Source organism: Eschrichtius robustus, chromosome 12 (assembly GCF_028021215.1).
Source record: "Eschrichtius robustus isolate mEscRob2 chromosome 12, mEscRob2.pri, whole genome shotgun sequence".
NCBI lineage: Eukaryota > Metazoa > Chordata > Mammalia > Artiodactyla > Eschrichtiidae > Eschrichtius > Eschrichtius robustus.
In genome coordinates, this window is record NC_090835.1 from 636,160 (window position 1) to 653,088 (window position 16,929).

Here is a 16,929-nt window from a genome sequence, read left to right on the forward strand (position 1 = left end):
TGGGCTGTGCCTGGCGGGGCCTGCCCCACTGCGGCAAGAGCCCCCGTGGGGTTTGGCTGCGGGTGAAGCACTTGGAGACCTTCCTGTGAGGCCCCAGAGCCTGTCACCTAGCCAAAGGCCGGGCTCCAGGGGCTGGGAGGGGCCCTCCCGATGGCTGGTGGGCCGGCGGGCAGCTGGCCCGGCACCGTCTTGTCCCACAGTAGCCAGCCTCCCTGTGAGGCCGGGGGAAGGACTAGTTCGTGCAGCGCGGACTCCCCCTGCCGCCTGCCGGTCTCGCTCCCTGCCCCGGTCCCACCGAGGGGAAACTGAGGCCCCGAGAGTGGACCGCGGGGGTGGCCTAGGCCCTCCTGTGAGAAGAGGCTGCTTCGGGAGTGAGGAAGCCACAGCTGAGGTCCCCTCGTCCCTCTGCGCCTCCCCCGCACCTGCCTACCAGGGCACCATCCACCCCGGTGCATCCAGCTGGGCACCACACACCGCGTGAGTGGACGGCACCCTTTTTCGGGTGTGTGGGGTCGGCCACACCCAGGGGCTATGCTGGCTTGAGGCTCTGCCCCCTCGCCCCCAGACCGGCCCCCCGCACCCCTCCTCGCCGCATGCCCCTGCCCCGTGGGGCGGGGGACGGTCTGCGGCCCGGGCACCAGGTCTCGTGGGTGGCCCAGCCCTCTTCTCTCTGGGCCTCGCTGTCCTGCTCTGGGGCCTGGGGCAGTGTGAGGGCCGGGGGGAGGGGTGTCCCCTCCCTGCCCCTAGGCCTGGGCTCCCGTCCGCTTGGCCCGCCGGTTCCTGGACCTCCTGAGGTCCCCAGGCAAGGCCTCTGGCCTTGGCCCGCTTGAAGGACACTGCTCCCTGCTGGCGCCCACGTCTCCCCGGCCGGGCCTGGCCTTCAGCAGCAGATTTCCCGCCCCTGCCTCGTCCCTCTCATGTCATCCTGACCCAGCCCGGGGGTGGGTGCGGCTGTGGTCCAGGGGCCGGGGCCAGGGCAGGGGGCGCTCCAGCCGGCACGGTGCCCCCTCCCTGCTGGCCTGCCTGGCTGTCTCCTCTGGGCCTGGGGCGGGCTGGGCCCTCGGCTGTGTCTCCGGGGTTTAAATCCAGGCCCTTCCTGCCCGGGCCTGGCCCCACCACGTGAGCCGCGAGCCCTGGCTCCCTGTCTCGTGTCCTCTGTCTGCCCCGAGCGGGAGCCTGGGCCTGAGGGCTCGCCCGCACCTTTGGCCCAGGGACAGGTCCGCTGCGCTGACACACCCCATCCTCCCCACGTCCGGTCTTTCCCGGGCTTTAAAAAGCGACTGGGCAGCCCTAGGGACGTGGCTGGCTCTGGGCCATCTCCGAATGGTGTTGTGTAAAATTGTAGCTGATTAATTTAAGAGCTGCCAACTTGAGCCGCTGAGGGCTGGCTGGGGTGCCCCCTGAGTCCTCTGCCCTTCCCCAGAGGCCCTGCCCGCCACCTGCCCCTCCGACCCCAACAGAGGCCGTCATGCTCCTGTGCTGACACCCCCAGACCTCCGTCCTGCCTGTCCCCTCCTGCGCCTCCCCTGCCCGGTGGCCTCCGGGTCCTTGGGTGCCCACAGGGGAGTGGGGGGTTGGAGCACAGGCTGTGGTCTCCTGCCAGGGGTGCCTGCCCTACCACTCCCCAGCTGGCGGCATGGGCCTGGTGAGGGCAGTTGTCCTGCCAGTGCTGCAGGGCCAGACTGCGCTGGGGACACAGCTGGCCCTGCCGCTTGGTGGCCATACCAGGCAGGAACACGGCCCCGTCCCCCTAAGTAGCCGGTTTTTCGAGAGAACCTGAAAATCTGTGTTTTGGGTGATGTCTCTTGATTGTTAAGTGTCGGCAGCTAATCTACGTCTTAAGAAAGCATCGTGGGCCAGCCTGAGCGGCGGGGGTGCCCATGGGGCGCCGGGCCTCGGGGTGGGCCCCGGGCCAGCGCAGCTGGACTCCCAGGCTGGGCCCACCAGTGGGTTCACACTGCTGCCTGTGCGGTGATCCCGTAGGGAGGAGAGACCATGGGCTGCGGTCTCAGTGCTCTGTCCCCAGAGTGGGCCTGGGGTGGCCTGGCCACCGGCCCCTCGGGCACCAGTGCTCTGTGTGCCTGCCGAGTGCAGCGCTCTGGGCCTGGGTTGCCGGGACGGGAACGTCCCTTACCCTCCAGAGATCTTGGTCTCTAGAAGCTGCCTCTGAAAGATGGCAGCCCCTCCCTTCACGGCCCCCCCCGCCCCTCCGCCCTCCCCAGGATTCTGAAACTCAGAGGCCCTGGAAGTCGAGTGGCTGTGGGTAGGTCTCTGCATCGGGGCGGTCAGGGCAGCCTGTCCTCAGGGTCCCTGCTCCTGCTTGGTGCATCAGTGGAGACCCCTGCTCCCCAAAGCCCAGGCCTGTGCGGGAGGTGGGTGGGGGAGGCCCCGTGGCGCTGGGGACGCTGACCTCTTGAGAGATGCTGGCCGGAGCTGGCTGGGCCCCACCCCCGGCCTGCTGCCCGTACCCCCGTGGGGCTCGTCTCGTGTGTCTGGAGGATGCGTTGATTTCTAGCAGCTTGCCCTCCAGTGGCCTGTGTGTCGCGGTGCTGAGACTCAAGCCCCAGGCGTGTGCACGTGGCCTCTGGGGGTGGGGGCAGGGTGGTATCCAGTGTCCTGCGTGAGGCTGGCCTGCCACTGGCATCCACTCTGAAGGTTACTCACCCTCAGGAAAGCGCCCGGCCCGGGAAGTGTCACAGGAGAGCACGGCGGGCGCCTACTCGGGCACTGCCCTTCCCGTGGGTCCCCTCAAGGCCTGACCATCCGTCCCTGGGCCTGGCTGTGGCCCGAGTCCCCCGGCAGGCACGTCGTCCGTCTTCCTCCGCTCAGCACCCTGCGAGACTCACCTGTGCTGTGCGGTCAGTCCCGTGCCGCGGGGGCGTCCTGTGCTCCAGACACTCTTGACGACGTCCCCTCCTTCTGGGCGGACGTGACGTTGTTTCTGTCTGTGTTGCCGTTTCCAGCGCCCGGCGGGGGGTGGGTCAGCGGTCACCACGCAGCCCTGCTCGTGGACGGTGTTGGGTCCCTGCGGTGCTCCCTGCCCGAGGAGTTGTCGGTGGGGAGCGGAGGGGCTTCAGCCGCCTGCTTCCTGCGTGTCTCAGCTGCTGTGCCCGTGGGGCCCCGTGGGTGCACTGCCCCTGCCCACCCAGGGCGGGGGTTCCCGGAACCTGCGGGTGGCGTCGCACGGTGCCCCGGATGTTGCTGTGTCCTGGGGGACGTGATGTCGTCTCTCTGGCTCTCGAGGGTGGCTGGCTGCGGCGGGCTGAGCCAGCGGGCACAGGGACCTGCTGGTCACCCTGTGGGTCTGTCCGACCCACCTCAGCCCTCACCCCAGAGCCAGTGTTGCACCAGGGCACATGCAGTGGCGGCCAGCGGGGTTGCCCACAGGGGTCTTGCCCCAGGTCCACCTCCCTGCGGGGTCTGGCTGGTCAGGCTTAGGCCCAGCGTCAGCACCGGGGCACCTTTGGAAAGAATGATGTCCTCGGGTGCAGGCCGGCAGTGGCCTTCCTGTGCCTGGTCCCCCGAGTGCCCAGGCTCAGGGCCAGCCTGGTGGGGGTGGCCTCACAGGGCCCAAGGTTACCGCCCACAAAGTGCAGGACCCCTGCCCTCTGGGCAGACAGGGCTCTGCCCTCCAGGACCCATCTGCGGTGGGGAGTGGGAGCCCCTGGCAGCCCAGGAGATGGGTACGGAGGCCGGAATAGGCCAAGGAGCTGTGGAGTGCACGGGAAGGGCGTTCTGGGGGGGTGGGAACAATAGGGCACAGCTCAGAGGTGCCCTAGCACTGCTGGGGACAGAGCAGTGCTGGAGGGGGTTGGGGGTTTATTCTGTGTGTGGTGGACACATCACTGGTGACCCTGCGGTGGTCATCAGAGGCTGCAGAGCTCAGGCCTGGGGACGGAGCTGGAGGGCAGTGGTGGTTTTGGGAAAGTGGAGGGGCTGCGTCAGCTGCTGGTGCAGAGGGGGTAGAGTGGGTAGGTGGGTCTTGGGTTTGAGGCAGGGACATCTGGCCAGGTGGTCACTGCTGCCTGCTGCGGCATCCGTGGCCGGCCTTGGCGCCACTTGAGTCTCAAGCCGCGGCGGCACCCTGGCCGTGTCACTGCCGTGTGATGGAAGGCTGTACGATCGCAGCTGCCTCCTGGCCCAACTTTCTGCAGCCTCCATAAGCAGTGGGACAGATTCCCCAGGACAGCTGTCACCTCCTCCCCCTGGCAGGGCTCAGCCTTGGGGGCCCACCTCCAAGCAGCTCCCGATTAGGCTGGCCTCTCCGCTTTTAGGAGTTGTGAGTTTCTTAATTCTCACAGTTCTGTGAGTGGGGTGTCTGTGGGCAAATGAGGAAACAGGGTCAGGGAGAACCACTGCTTGCGTTGGTTGGTCCCTGCTCTCCTGTCTGCGTGTTGAGGGTTGAGAATAGGAAAGATGAGATTCCTGGGTCCCCATGCCCCAACCTTACCAGGTGTATCTGGCCCAATTACAACCATCAGGCCTCCTGCAAATCGTGTTTTAATTACCTAATTACTGCCAAGAGGAAATTGCTAATTGCTTTTCCAGTATCAAATTCCTCATGGCCTTTCTGAGAACTGGACCCAGGAAGGGGCCTGGAACCTGCCCCCAGTCAGAGAAGGGGGGAGGCTGTGGTGGCCTGTGAGGAGGTGGGGAGGGGTCTGGGAGCTGGGCCCATTGGGGGGCCTCAGCCCTGTCCGGGAAGGAGGGTGTGGCAGGGGCTCCCGTCCCTGGTAGCCCCTCCCTGGACCACCCTGCCTCCTGGGGGCGGGGAACAGGTTTGGCCGCTGCATCTACAGGAGGAGGGGGTGCCTGTGAAGTCCCAGCACTGTGGTGGCCTGCTGGCCGCTGCCCGTTCTCTGCCTGTTTCCCTACCCAAGGGCCTGTCCTACTCCCCACCCCCATCCCCGTCCGGAGGCCAGGAGTCTTGCTCAGCCAGGGCAGCCCCACTTTGCAGATAGACACGGGGGCTGCTGTCTTGGGGTGGGCAGGACAGGGAACTTGCCCTTCCCGGAAGGGGCCAAGCTGGGCAGCCCCCTGCCTCCGGGGGCTAGGGCGCGTGCCGGCCTTGGCATGCAGCCTGGACGGCCCAGACATCCTCCCTGGTGCCCACACCCGCCCTCGGCCCGGAGAATGGACCCTTTGTTGGCTCTGGGCTGGACAGACAGCTGACCTGGCCGGGCCGTCAGCTGCCTGCCCGCAGCCGTTGGCCAGGGCTTCGCGGTGATGGGTATGGGTCAGCCAGCTGGCCCAGCCTAGGGCTGGGGCCTCCAGGGCCAGGGGCCCCCTCCCCTTGGCCCTGGGCAGGGGTCCCTGTGTAGGACTTCCTGTCTGTTGGGCCCTGGGCCCCAGGGTCCTGCTGGCCTGGGGATGCCGAGGTGAACCCATTCCCTGGCCTGTCTGTGGGGTGCGGTGGGCCCGTGGTGGCAGTAGGTGCACAGCCCGTGGTCAGCGTCTTGCCTGGCCCTGGCTCCCAGAGGCTGCTGGGGCCCAAACCCTTCATGGGGGCACTGACAGTCCTTGTGCCTCAGCTCAGAATCCAGGGGACTCCCCCTTGTACAGAGGGATAGGGACAACCCCGGTGGAGAAGTGAGCAGGGGCCAAGGGTCTGGGTCAGAGCCGGGCTGGGTGGGTTTCTGGGCCTGGTGCAGCCTGGCAGGCGTGCCAGGGCAGCTGGACGGCTCCGCTCAAGCCAGAGGGACCGAGCTGGGTTTGGGGAAGGAGGGCTCTCAGCTGGTAGTGGAGAGTTCTGGTGGTTGTCAGGGGAAGGTTTGCAGAGCACAGCGGTGACAGCTGGAGGTCAGGGAGGACACCAGGGGACGAGGAGTCCGGGGTGGGCCGCCCCAGGTGGGTGGCCCTCGAGTGACAGCTGTGGGCAGGGGTGTGGCGTCAGCACGCGCGCTGCCGGTGGTGTGTGTCCCACTGTCCTGCCAGCTGCTGGGCCCCGTACCCGCCCTGCACGCCCCTTCTCCCCGGAGTGCCCTCCTGGTGGCCTGCCGCATCCCTCCTCCCACTTTAGGAGCAGACTCTGCATCCCCAGCTGCAGCGGGCGGTCTGGAGGCCGGGGTTTCTCTGGCAGGTCCTTGTGGGCCTTCGTTTACCTCGGTGCTGCCTGGGCTCTGCAGCCCGAAAACCAGGCTCCGCGGCAGGTGTGTCCCGAGGACTGGCCGAAAGCCCGTGTGTCTCGTGTGCGTGCGGGGCTCCTGCGGAGCCTGGACGGGGCTGCACGGCGCACAGAGTGGGGCATGTCCACCCACTGGCCTGTGGGCCGTGCCTCCCCGGCCCCCCCTTGCTCCGTGCCCTCCGGAAACGGGGGAGCCTTGCGGGTTTAAGGGCTGGGGCCGCCCAGGGCAGGGGGGGCGTAGATGGGCGCGTGGCGATGGACAGCTGGACAAGCACACTCCTGCCGCAGCTGTTGGGAGCCGCCTGTCGAGTCGCGGCGCTTGGCGGGCCCGGGGGCGGGGGCACTCTGGAGACGGGCTGGCCGCCCCCCCACCTTGCCCGGGACTGTGCCTTCCCCTAGGTGCCCGCCTTCCCTGAACTGTCTCCCTGTCCCCTACGGGGGGGGGGTGGGGGCACCCCTGATGCGACGTCCATGCCCCAGCCCGCGCCCTCGGCCCTGAGCGGGAAGGGGTCGGGCCCCGGGGGTCTGGGTGGGAGAGCCTGGGGCCCGGCAGTGTCCCAGTTCAGCGCCCCCTGCACGAGGGCCAGGCGTGTGGTGGTCCCAGGAGTCCCAGGGGCCGGCAGTGTCAGGTCTGGGCTCCAGGGGGGCTGCAGCGGGTGGAGGCGCCTGCAGGGAAGAGGTTTAGAGGACCCTGATTTGGCCCATTTGTGTTGAGATGGGTCTGGAGCTCTGGGTCCCCACTGGTGCCCTGCCCTGCCCTCTGGCCGTCCAGCCCCCTGCTCCCTGGCTGCGGTCCAGCCTGGCCTTGCTGCGCCTCTGTGGCCGGCCCTTGGGTTTTGGGGGTTGCCTCGGGGCCTGGCCCCCCGGGCACCGTCTGCTGGGTCATTTAGTCCCCGGAGTGGCTCTGGTGTCGGGGGAGGCGCCCGTCGCCCGGGGTGTGTGGGGGACCCTGAGGCAGAGGCCCCACAGCGGGGACGCGCCTGAGCAGGGCTTGGGCCCAGGCGGTGTGGGTGCAGAGGCCAGCTTCCCGGCCTCCCGGCCTCCGTGGCCAGGGCCCAGTCAGCTCCTTGTGAGAGCAGGGCAGCAGGCTCTGGGGTTTGGGGATGCAGGCTGGGGTCCCCTCCAGGCCCTACCCGCGGGGGCTGAGGCTGGGCTGCTGCGCGCCCCCTGCCCTCCTCCTCCCTCTCGGCCCAGTCCTGGCTGCCTCCCCTGCCGGCAGGCGCCGGACTCGGCTCTTCCGGGTCTGGTTTGACTTAAGCCTGCCTGCCCGGCGGGGCGGCAGCTGAGCGGAAGTGGGGGGGTGGCCGCGGGCGCTCAGGAATGCGGCCCTCCCCTCCCCCTTCCCCGTGGCCTCCCCGGCCGGCCGCCCTCTCCCAGCCGCCATGGAGCTGGCCCGAGCTAGGGGTGTTCGCCTGGCCGGTCAGGCCTGCCCTGCCCTGTCCAGTCAGCGTGAGGTGCCAAGGAGGGGCGCTGGGCCAAGGTGGAGGTGGGACGGCGGCCCCGGGAGCCTGCCTGCGGGCTGAGCCGGCCGCCCCACGTGTCCCGTAGCTGGAAAGCCCCTCGGCTCTCTCGCTGTTAATTAAATACGTTTGTTTGGTAAAAGCAACTAAAAATACTTGCAGCGTCGAGCGCAGCCGGCGAGAGCTGGCTGAGTGAGCCCCAGCGTGTTCGGGACGTAGACAGTGTATTTCCTTATGCATGCGACGTCCGCCCCCCCTCCCGCCTTCGTGCTGGGGGTGCCCCCTCTCTTGGACCCGGCTCCCACTGCCTCCCACTTGGGAGGTTCCTGGTCTCTCTTCTCGGCTGCACTGGACGCCCCTGCGGGCCCGCCGCCCCTCATGCCCCCTCCCCTCTGCACAAATAGCCCTTCCTCGGCGATGGGGACGCCCAGCCTGGCCCCAGGGAAGGCCGCCCCGGGCTCCTGCCACCTCTGCCCTGGATGTGGCTGTGCAGCTCGTGACGGGTGGTGGGTGGCGGGCGGGCTGTGGTTTTCTCCAGCCCCCAGAGACCCCCACGCCTGGCGAAGGGGCTGGGCCGGGACCAGCCTGCCGGCCACGGTTGGTCCTGCACCGGCTCCTGGGTGTGGCGGGGGGGGGGGGGCTCGGCCTTATTCTTCAAGGGCTGGGAGGGTGGCTGGGGGGGCTCCCGACCCCACACCTGGGCTGGGAGTGGGCAGCGGCTGGAAGGCACTGGGGCAGCACCACGTGGGTCTCGCTGCTGCAGATCCTGGTGGACCTGGCAAACCCCAGCGGCCGGCCGGCCCTGGCCTACGAGAGCGTGGTGGCCCAAGAGGGCAGCCCCATCCTGCGTGACCTGGTCCTCAGCCCCGACCGCCAGTACCTGTACGCCATGACGGAAAAGCAGGTGGGTGCCCTGGGGAGCTGGGCGGGGCAGGGCCCTCCCTGTCCAGCCAGCCTCCAGGGTTGCCCCGGCGGGGTCTGGAACTGCCCCCGGTCCCTGGACGACTGCACACCCACGGGAGCAGATGCTCAACGAGAGCGTTTTCAGGGTAGTGATGTTGGGGGGTTGGGGTGTCCGTTGGGGCCCCCGAGTTCCCGGGCTCTGGCCCGGCCAGCTCGTCAAGGTCATGTACCGTGTTTCTGGTCCAGCCTGCTTGGAGCCGGCCTCTGCCCTTCTGCTCCACCTGGTGACCCCGTGGCAGCCGGAGGGGTGCAGGTGGGGCCGGGCCCCCCTGCCGTCCTGTGGCTCCCTTCCCCTTTGCCCCTTCCCGCTGTCGGGTTACTCGGTCGCTCTGTGTCTCGGGCCAAGCCGGCGAGGTTGGGGTAAGCGGCGCCCTGCCTGCCTCCGGGCTCAGGATTGGGGCTGGATTGCCCACGGCTCCCCTGGGAAGCTCAGGGTGCAGCAGAGCGAGAGGGACTGGCCAGAGCTGTCGCCCACACCGACGCGCTCCCTGGAGACTGGCCCGGCCTGCTTGGCCTGGCTCGGCCGGGTCAGGGTCACCCAGGACTGGCCCCTGGAGAGACGAAGCAGGAGGAAGGCCTGAGACGGGGGCTCCCTGGTGTGTGGGGCACAGGGACGGGCCCGAAGGGACCTGACGCCGAGGCCCCTCCTGCAGGTGACTCGGGTGCCCGTGGAGAGCTGTGTGCAGTACACGTCGTGTGAGCTGTGCCTGGGGTCACGGGACCCCCACTGCGGCTGGTGTGTCCTGCACAGCACGTGAGTCCGCACAGGCCGTGGGGGTGGTGGGGCCCGGCGGCCTCGCTGGGAGCCTGGGGTCCCGGCTCCCGTGACCCGCCGAGTGACAGGAGCCCAGCTTCCCGGGTCCGGACAGGGTGCAGGGTGGGCCAGGGGCTCCGCTGGCCTCCCGTCCGAGCCCACCCCACGCCTCTGCCTGCAGCTGCTCCCGCCGGGACGCCTGCGAGCGGGCGGCCGAGCCCCAGCGCTTCGCCGCGGACCTGCTGCAGTGCGTACAGCTGACCGTGCAGCCCCGCAACGTGTCCGTGACCACGTCTCAGGTTCCGGTGAGCGCGGCCGCTGGGGATGGGACGGGGCGGCGCGGGGGCACAGGGGGATGGGCCGGTCACCCTGTCCCCCTGCCGCCCAGCTCGTGCTGCAGGCCTGGAATGTGCCCGACCTCTCGGCCGGCGTCAACTGCTCCTTCGAGGACTTCACGGAGTCCGAGGGCGTCCTGGAGGATGGCCGGATTCACTGCCGCTCCCCCTCTGCGCGGGAGGTGGCGCCCATCACGCGGGGCCAAGGTGAGGCCAAGTGGGCCGGCCTGGGCAGTGCGGGGGCCTCCTGTCGGGGGTGGACGGTCACGGGGACGGTGGGTGGGCGTCCCGTGGTGACCACGGAGGGCGCCAGGGGAAGGCACTGCAGGGCTGCGGGGTGTGGGGGCGGCGGCGGGGGCGTGGGCGGTGCCCTTGGCCGTTGGGAGGGTCCTCGGCGAGGCCTTTTTCTGCGCGGGGCTCCTGGGTTCGGCGGCCCCAGGGCCCTGGTGACGGAACCTGTGCCGCTGGTACAGGAGACCAGCGGGTGGTCAAGCTCTACCTGAAGTCCAAGGAGACGGGCAAGAAGTTTGCGTCCGTGGACTTCGTCTTCTACAACTGCAGCGTCCACCAGTCGTGAGTGTCTCTGGTCTCCTGCACAGCGTCCCGCGGGGCAGCGCTTGGTCGGGTCGCAGGAGCCAGGACGGGGCCTCGAGGGGGAGGCCTGAGGCCGGGTGGCGGGAGCGGCAGCTGGGGTGTGACGTGTGCTGATTCCCCTCGTGTGGGGAGTGGGCCGCGGGCACCAGAGCAAGGCAGGGAGCTGGGGGCGCTGCTGCATCGTCCAGGCAGGGGACGGCCAGCCGGGGCTCGGGCCCTGGATGCCTGCTGCTCTGGGGCAGGAGGGGTCCGGGTCCCTTCTGGGTCGGGCAGCCCCTGGGGCACGGACAGCCGGGCGTGGGCGCTCTCCCCGGGCCTCTGGCCTTCTGCGAGCACGCCAGCCTCAGAGGAAGAACAGGAGGAGCTGAGGGCCCCCTGCTCGTCCCACGGGGTCCAGAGCACTGGGCCTGCAGGGGGTCCACCTCGAGCCGAGGGGCTTAATTTTTCAATCGTGTCTTCGTTTGTCGACCGACTTGCAGGCTGACGCCCTCCTGGCTGTTCGTGGGGCGCCCACCGTGGGCCTGGGTGTTGTTGGCACCGGGGTCCAGCCTCCCCATGCTGGGCGGGCGGAATCTTTGGGGCAGGGGCTGTGCTCCAGAGGCTTGGAGGGGTCGAGGGTCTCTGTAGAGGCAGGGCGGTGGGTTACGTGGAGCTGCAGGGACGGTGAGGTGAGGCGTGGGCTGTGCGGCCCGTCCAGGCCCTGGAGACACGTTGGAACAAATCAAGCCCTTGCCAGGCGAGCCTGCTTTCTGGTCGGGGAGGTGACGTCTCCCATGGCCGTCCAGCCTGCAGCCGCCACTCACCACCTACGTTTAAATCTTAGCGTATTAGAACAAGGTGGATTTTAAAACGCGCTTCTCAGCCGCACTAATGCGTTTCCAGTGCTGATGGTCACACGTGGCCTGGCGCCGGCTTTACACGTGTGCATCTCTGAGAGGTTCTGTCGGCCTGTCAGGCAATGGAGGGAGGAGGGAGGGGAGCCCTGGCGGGCAGAAGCAGACCAGCTCCGAGCAGTGAGGAGCAGCCTGTGCAAAGGCCCTGGGGCGGCTCCGTGATCGGCAGCGAGGTGGGGGCCCAGGCTGCGGCCTCACCCCCGCCCTCTGCCTGCAGCTGCCTGTCCTGCGTCAGCGGCTCCTTCCCTTGCCACTGGTGCAAGTACCGCCACGTGTGCACACACAACGCCGCCGACTGTGCCTTCCTGGAGGGCCGCGTCAACGTGTCCGAGGTAAGGCATCCTGGGGGCTGGGTTCGGAGGTGTGGAGGAGTTGGGTGCCGCCTGGGGGTGGTGGGGATGCTGGCCGGAAGGTATAGGGGGACGCCTTCCGGGGCTGTATCGGCCTGGGCACCTCAGCCAGTGGCATTGGCTTGGGGACCTCAGACCCAGGGCACGTCCGGGACCATGAGGGCAGGGACCGTCCTCCCAGTGAGCCAGGAACTAGCTGGGAGCGTGTCTGGCTGGGTCCACATGGACGGAACTGGCTGGGCGAGGTGCAGGCGGCTGGTCATTCCTGGAGTCGCTTGCAGGGCTGCGTGGTCATCAGTAGCCATCAGGTAGTAGTTGTTTTGGAGCCGAGCAAGGCGCTGACTTTATCGTGAGCAGTGGGGCTGAGCACCAGGCCGGACTGACCCGGGCCTGCCAGGCAGGGGGTGGGGGCAGGGCTCCCCGCGTCCAGCCTTCAGGTGTGGAGCCAGGACCTGATGCCAGGCCTTGCCTCTGCGGTGGATACCACATCTGTTGGCTGGATGGGGTAGGAGGGTGTGAGTCCCACCAGCCACGGGGTGCTTGGGGGCTGCATCTGGGCCGCACTTGCCTGGGGCTGAAGGATGCCGCGGGCACGGGGCCCCGTCACAGAACCTGCCCTGGCTGCCCTGCCCACTTCCCGTGGGCCTTGGTTCTTCCACTCCCTGGTGACGATACACAGGACAAGACGGCAGTGGCTGGGGCGGGCCAAGAGCGGGCGGGGACATGCGGTGGGCAGGTGGGCTTCCCAGGTGTGCGGCCTGCTTGAGGAGCTGGCCCAGGGGTCCTGGGGGTGGGGTAGGGGGCGGGGGCAGCAGGAAGCTGGGGGGGCTGAGCCAGCTGGGGGTGGCAGCAGAATGGACGTGTGAGGTGGGGGCCTGGTCTTCACTGGCCGTCTCTGAGCTCTCTGCCCATCCGAACTGTTCCAGCGGAGCAGGCCGCCCGGCGGGGCGCTCGGGGAGGGCTGGCATGGGCGTCGGCCGGGACAGGGAGAAGCAGGGGTAGACCCTGCTCGGGAGCTCGCCTGAGCCAGGCGGGGCTGGGGGGCTGGTGGGGGTCAAGGGGGGCTGTCTGGGGATGGACTTCACGGACGGTCCCTCCTCAGCCAATCCCAGGTTGCATGGGGATGTTCCTAAGGAGTGTGACGTTGCCACAGTCCCCCCATCCCTGGTTCAGGTCTGGTTCTCGGGGCGACCCCTCCCCAGCTCGTGCTCAGGCCGCAGGGCCCCAGTCCCAGCGTTTCCCTGCTTCCCGCCCGGGATGGGACGGGGTCCCTGTGCTCCCGCGTCTGCCCGGTTGGCTTCGCCTGGGGGGGCCACCAGAGCATGGTGGGGACGGGGTGGCCCGGCAGGGGTCCCACGTGGAGCAGCCCTGGGAGGTGGCCTGCGCCCAGACCCGGCCTCCCCAGGATCAGGGTCGTGTGCTCCCCCTGGCAGCCTTGTCACCAGGAGGCTCTGGGCCTGAGGCCGGTGCCCCTGCGAGCGGAGTGGAGGTCAGTCTTCCAGACACGTCCCTGATTTGTGTGAGCGGAGGGGTTCTAGGTTAGGGGAACCTAACTTGAGTTATGAAAACGGAGTCGTGGTCCCTCATTCACTCATAGGCCCCGAATTCCTTGGATGGCGGAGCCTCTGCGTCCACGCTGCTTATCAGCTCCCGGCTGCCTCTGGCTCAGCCTGGTCTCAGGCCACTCAGGGGGGTTGGGGCCAGGCCCGATGACGCCCGTCCACGGCTGGGGTCATGAGGTGCCGAGGCCCAGCCACAGGGAGGCTGTGGCCTGACGGGGGCGTGGAGCCTGCACCCCGAGACCCACAGGGGGACAGACAGTGGTGCTGGCCTCCCGGCAGCAGAGCTGGTGTCAGTGGAGAGGGAAGGTGCGAGGTCGAGGGACAGTGGGAGTGGGACCTGGTGGCCAGGACGAGCTGGGGCTGCTGAGGGATGTGGAGGGGCAGCGGGGGCGTCCCTGGGCTGGGGGCTGGCACGGGCGCCCTTTCAGGTGGCCACCGTGCACACCGGCAGCTCCCGCAGGGCTGCAGCCTGAGCCCCAAACGCAGCCCACATGCCGGTCAGTGCCCCGTGAGCAGGTGGCCGTCAGGGCAGCCGCAGACCCGGCGGTCAGTAGTCAGCCTGCCAGCCCTGCCCTGCTAGCTGTGCCCCCCCAGTGCCCCCAGGGGCCCCAGAAACCTCTGCAGAGCCGGCCCGTGGTGCCTCGGGAGCTGCCATGGGGCGTGGGGATTGCAGTCTGTTTTCAGTGTCTCTATTTAAAGCACCTTTCGCAGGGTTCCCGCGGGCCGGCTCCTCCACGGTCGCTGCACCCCTGCTGCAAGGGAAGCCAGGCCGTTGCATCAGTTAGTGTTGCTGAAACGCTGGTCCTGGGGGCCGGGCTGTTTTTCTGCTCGCTCTGGCTATTTTTACCTACTTCCCGGGCCCCCAGCTGAGAACTTACTGCTGCTTCTGCCTCAGGGGCCTCTCGGCTGCTGCCAGATGGGGCCCCTCTGGTGGGGTCCTAGGACCCCGGGGCAGGGCACTCGGGCCCCCGGGGCAGGCCTGCCCAGGTCACAGTGTGCAGCCCGGAACCCGGGCCCGGCTGGCTGTCATCGACGTCCTCAGTCTGCCGGTGTGTAAAATGGGTGCGGGGCGCCTGTCTTGGAGGAGCTCGGGCTCCTCGCAGCCCGCCCGCCAGCCTCCACCCCGGCTCAGCTGAAGCCTTGTCCCCCAGGACTGCCCGCAGATCCTGCCCTCCACCCAGATCTACGTGCCGGTGGGTGTGGTGAAGCCCATCACCCTGGCCGCCCGGAACCTGCCGCAGCCGCAGTCGGGCCAGCGGGGCTATGAGTGCCTGTTCCACCTCCCGGGGGGCCCGGCCCGTGTCGCCGCCCTGCGCTTCAACAGCTCCAGCCTGCAGTGCCAGAACTCCTCGGTGGGTCCACTCGGCGCGGGAGGGGCCGCCAGGACCCCGAGCGCCGTGTTTCTGCTTTAGCAAAAGGGCTGCACATAGTCAGGTCTGCCACTCCCTGTTCGGGGGGCACCTCGGGCTCCCAGGCCATGCCAGCCTCTCAGCTGGGCCTGGGTGAGCAGGCTGCAGGGGCCACGCCAGCATTTGGAGGGAGCGTGTCTCAGACGTGGCTTTGCGTGCCGTCTTGGGGACCTGGGTGAGGGGGCTGGGGTTGAGGGCGTGGGGGCGTGTCCCTGGGGGCCGAGGTCAGGGTGACAGCACCGGCCCCTTTAAGGCGTCCTGTGTCCGGACACAGAAGCCGTGCGTGGTGGCCAGTGCGTTCCCACGACCCAGACGTGCCACCAGGCAGCCACCTTCGGAGCCTCAGATCTAACTCGTCCCACGGATTAGGGACGGTGGTCTTTGCAGGGCCAGAACCTCCTGGTGGGCGAGGGGAGAGGGCCAGTGGGTGGTCCTGAGGCCGGCTGTGCCTCGCTCCCCCGGCTCGCCCCGTGACTGCCAGCAGGCCTCGGTCTGCCCATCTGTTCAGGAGAGCAGTGGGCTTCCCGGGCTAGCCAAGGCCCTGAGTGGGGAGTGGGTACCTCTGGGCCGTCGGCAAGGCCCCCAGAACCCTGCGGAGGGGCATAAGGTCGGAGGTCAGGGTCCATTGCAGAGGTGGTGGACCCTTGACCCACCAGCTCTGTCCTGGCAGGGCGGGCTGGGGTCCAGTGGTCAGCACAGTCTCCCAGCCCAGGTCGGCCACTCGGCCAGGCCCCAGGCTCCCCGAGCCTGCCTGCCTGTCCCGTCCTTCTGCCTCCTCTCGGCTCCACCCTCCACCTGCGTCTCGCTCTGGCTCCCCTGGCCTGGCTGCCTGCACCCTCTCCTTCCTTTCTGCGCATCCCTGAGGCCAGCTGTCTCTTGGTTTCTCCCCCATCCCCGAGCCTCTGTCACCTCTGTCCCTGCACCCCCGCCCCCCCCCAGGCCCACATTTATCTTTCTTGCAGCTCTTGTGTGAAGGGAAAAGAGAGCGTCAGGGGGTTTGATAGGATCCAATTACATTCCTGCAGATAAGATGATGATGAATTGCCCTGGGGTGGAGCGCAGGTCTTCAACTGCAGAAAGTGGGACACAGCTGGGCGTCCGGGGAGGGCTGAGTCCCTGAGCCTAGCCCAGCCTGGGGTCGGGACTGCCAGGGCACAGGGGACACACGTCTCGCACCTCAGGGCAGTCCCGGAGGGGGGCTCGTTGAGCCCGTTTGGAGACGAAGCCGAGGTTCACAGAGCAACCCTGACATGTGTCCAAGGGGTGCGGGGAGTCCTGGTTTCCTGGCGGGGGCTCACCCTGGAGGCTGTGCCCCCGTAGCTGCTGGAGGTTGGGGGCCGTGGCTGTGCTTGTGCAGAGGGGGACCCGGGTGGGGCAGCAGACGCTTAGCCCCCTCCACAGGTGGGCAGCGCCGTGGGGAGTCTGCCTCCAGATCGGCCCCCAGACCCTGCCCTGCTGAGCCCGGGCCCCCAGCGGCCGGTCCCGCAGGTGGCCACAAGGGACACACAGGCCCTGGGGAGCGGCCCGGGCTCGGGCCGTGTGGCCTGACGGCTCCTCCTGCCGCCGCAGTACTCCTACGAGGGCAACGACGTCAGTGACCTGCCCGTGAACCTGTCCGTGGTGTGGAACGGCCACTTCGTCATCGACAACCCGCAGAACATCCAGGGTAAGCTAGGTGGGGCGGCTGGGGGGCGGGGCCGAGGGTGGCCGCTGACGCCCACCCCCTCCCTGCAGCCCACCTGTACAAGTGCCCGGCCCTGCGGGAGAGCTGCGGTCTCTGCCTCAAGGCCGACCCTCGCTTCGAGTGCGGCTGGTGTGTGGCCGAGCGCCGCTGTTCCCTGCGCCCCCACTGCCCCACGGACTCGCCCGCTGCCTGGATGCACGCCCGCCACGGCAGCAGCCGCTGCGCCGACCCCAAGATCCTCAAGGTGGGCAGGGCTCCCGGGCCCGGGGGGCGTCGGGGGGGTGCTCCGAACGCCCGGCCCGCGTCCCAGCCTCTGCCTCCGCAGCTGTCCCCTGAGACGGGCCCGCGGCAGGGAGGCACGCGGCTCACCATCACGGGCGAGAACCTGGGGCTGCGCTTTGAGGACGTGCGGTTGGGCGTGCGCGTGGGCAAGGTGCTGTGCAGCCCCGTGGAGAGCGAGTACATCAGCGCTGAGCAGTGAGTGTGGCCGGCGGGGCGGGGGGAGCCGGCGGGGGCCTGGTGCCCACAGCTGCTGAGGCCCCCCCGTGCCCGCAGGATCGTCTGCGAGATCGGGGACGCCAGCGCCGTGCGGGCCCACGATGCCTTGGTGGAGGTGTGCGTGCGGGACTGCTCCCCCCACTACCGCGCCCTGTCGCCCAAGCGCTTCACCTTTGTGGTAAGCCCGCCCGCCTGGCCCTCTGCTCCCGCCGCCACGGGGGCCCTGCGGGCTCTCCTGGGGGGCTGGCCCGGGCCACGGGCAGCCTCAAGTGATGGGCCCCGCCCCCTCCCCCGTCGCCGCCG

General features: G+C 69.0%; 1 protein-coding gene across 1 annotated transcript in view; it reads left to right on the forward strand.

The window, feature by feature from the left end:
• Positions 1-16,929, forward strand: part of PLXNA1 (plexin A1) — a 46,281-nt gene that overhangs the window by 8,797 nt on the left and 20,555 nt on the right. The window contains exons 4-14 of the mRNA XM_068556889.1: positions 8,348-8,488; positions 9,201-9,301; positions 9,483-9,606; positions 9,690-9,843; positions 10,110-10,209; positions 11,341-11,455; positions 14,187-14,387; positions 16,014-16,110; positions 16,179-16,372; positions 16,454-16,605; positions 16,684-16,804. Of these exons, the coding sequence (XP_068412990.1) occupies positions 8,348-8,488; positions 9,201-9,301; positions 9,483-9,606; positions 9,690-9,843; positions 10,110-10,209; positions 11,341-11,455; positions 14,187-14,387; positions 16,014-16,110; positions 16,179-16,372; positions 16,454-16,605; positions 16,684-16,804 (1,500 nt within the window). The remainder of the gene's footprint in view (positions 1-8,347; positions 8,489-9,200; positions 9,302-9,482; positions 9,607-9,689; positions 9,844-10,109; positions 10,210-11,340; positions 11,456-14,186; positions 14,388-16,013; positions 16,111-16,178; positions 16,373-16,453; positions 16,606-16,683; positions 16,805-16,929) is intronic.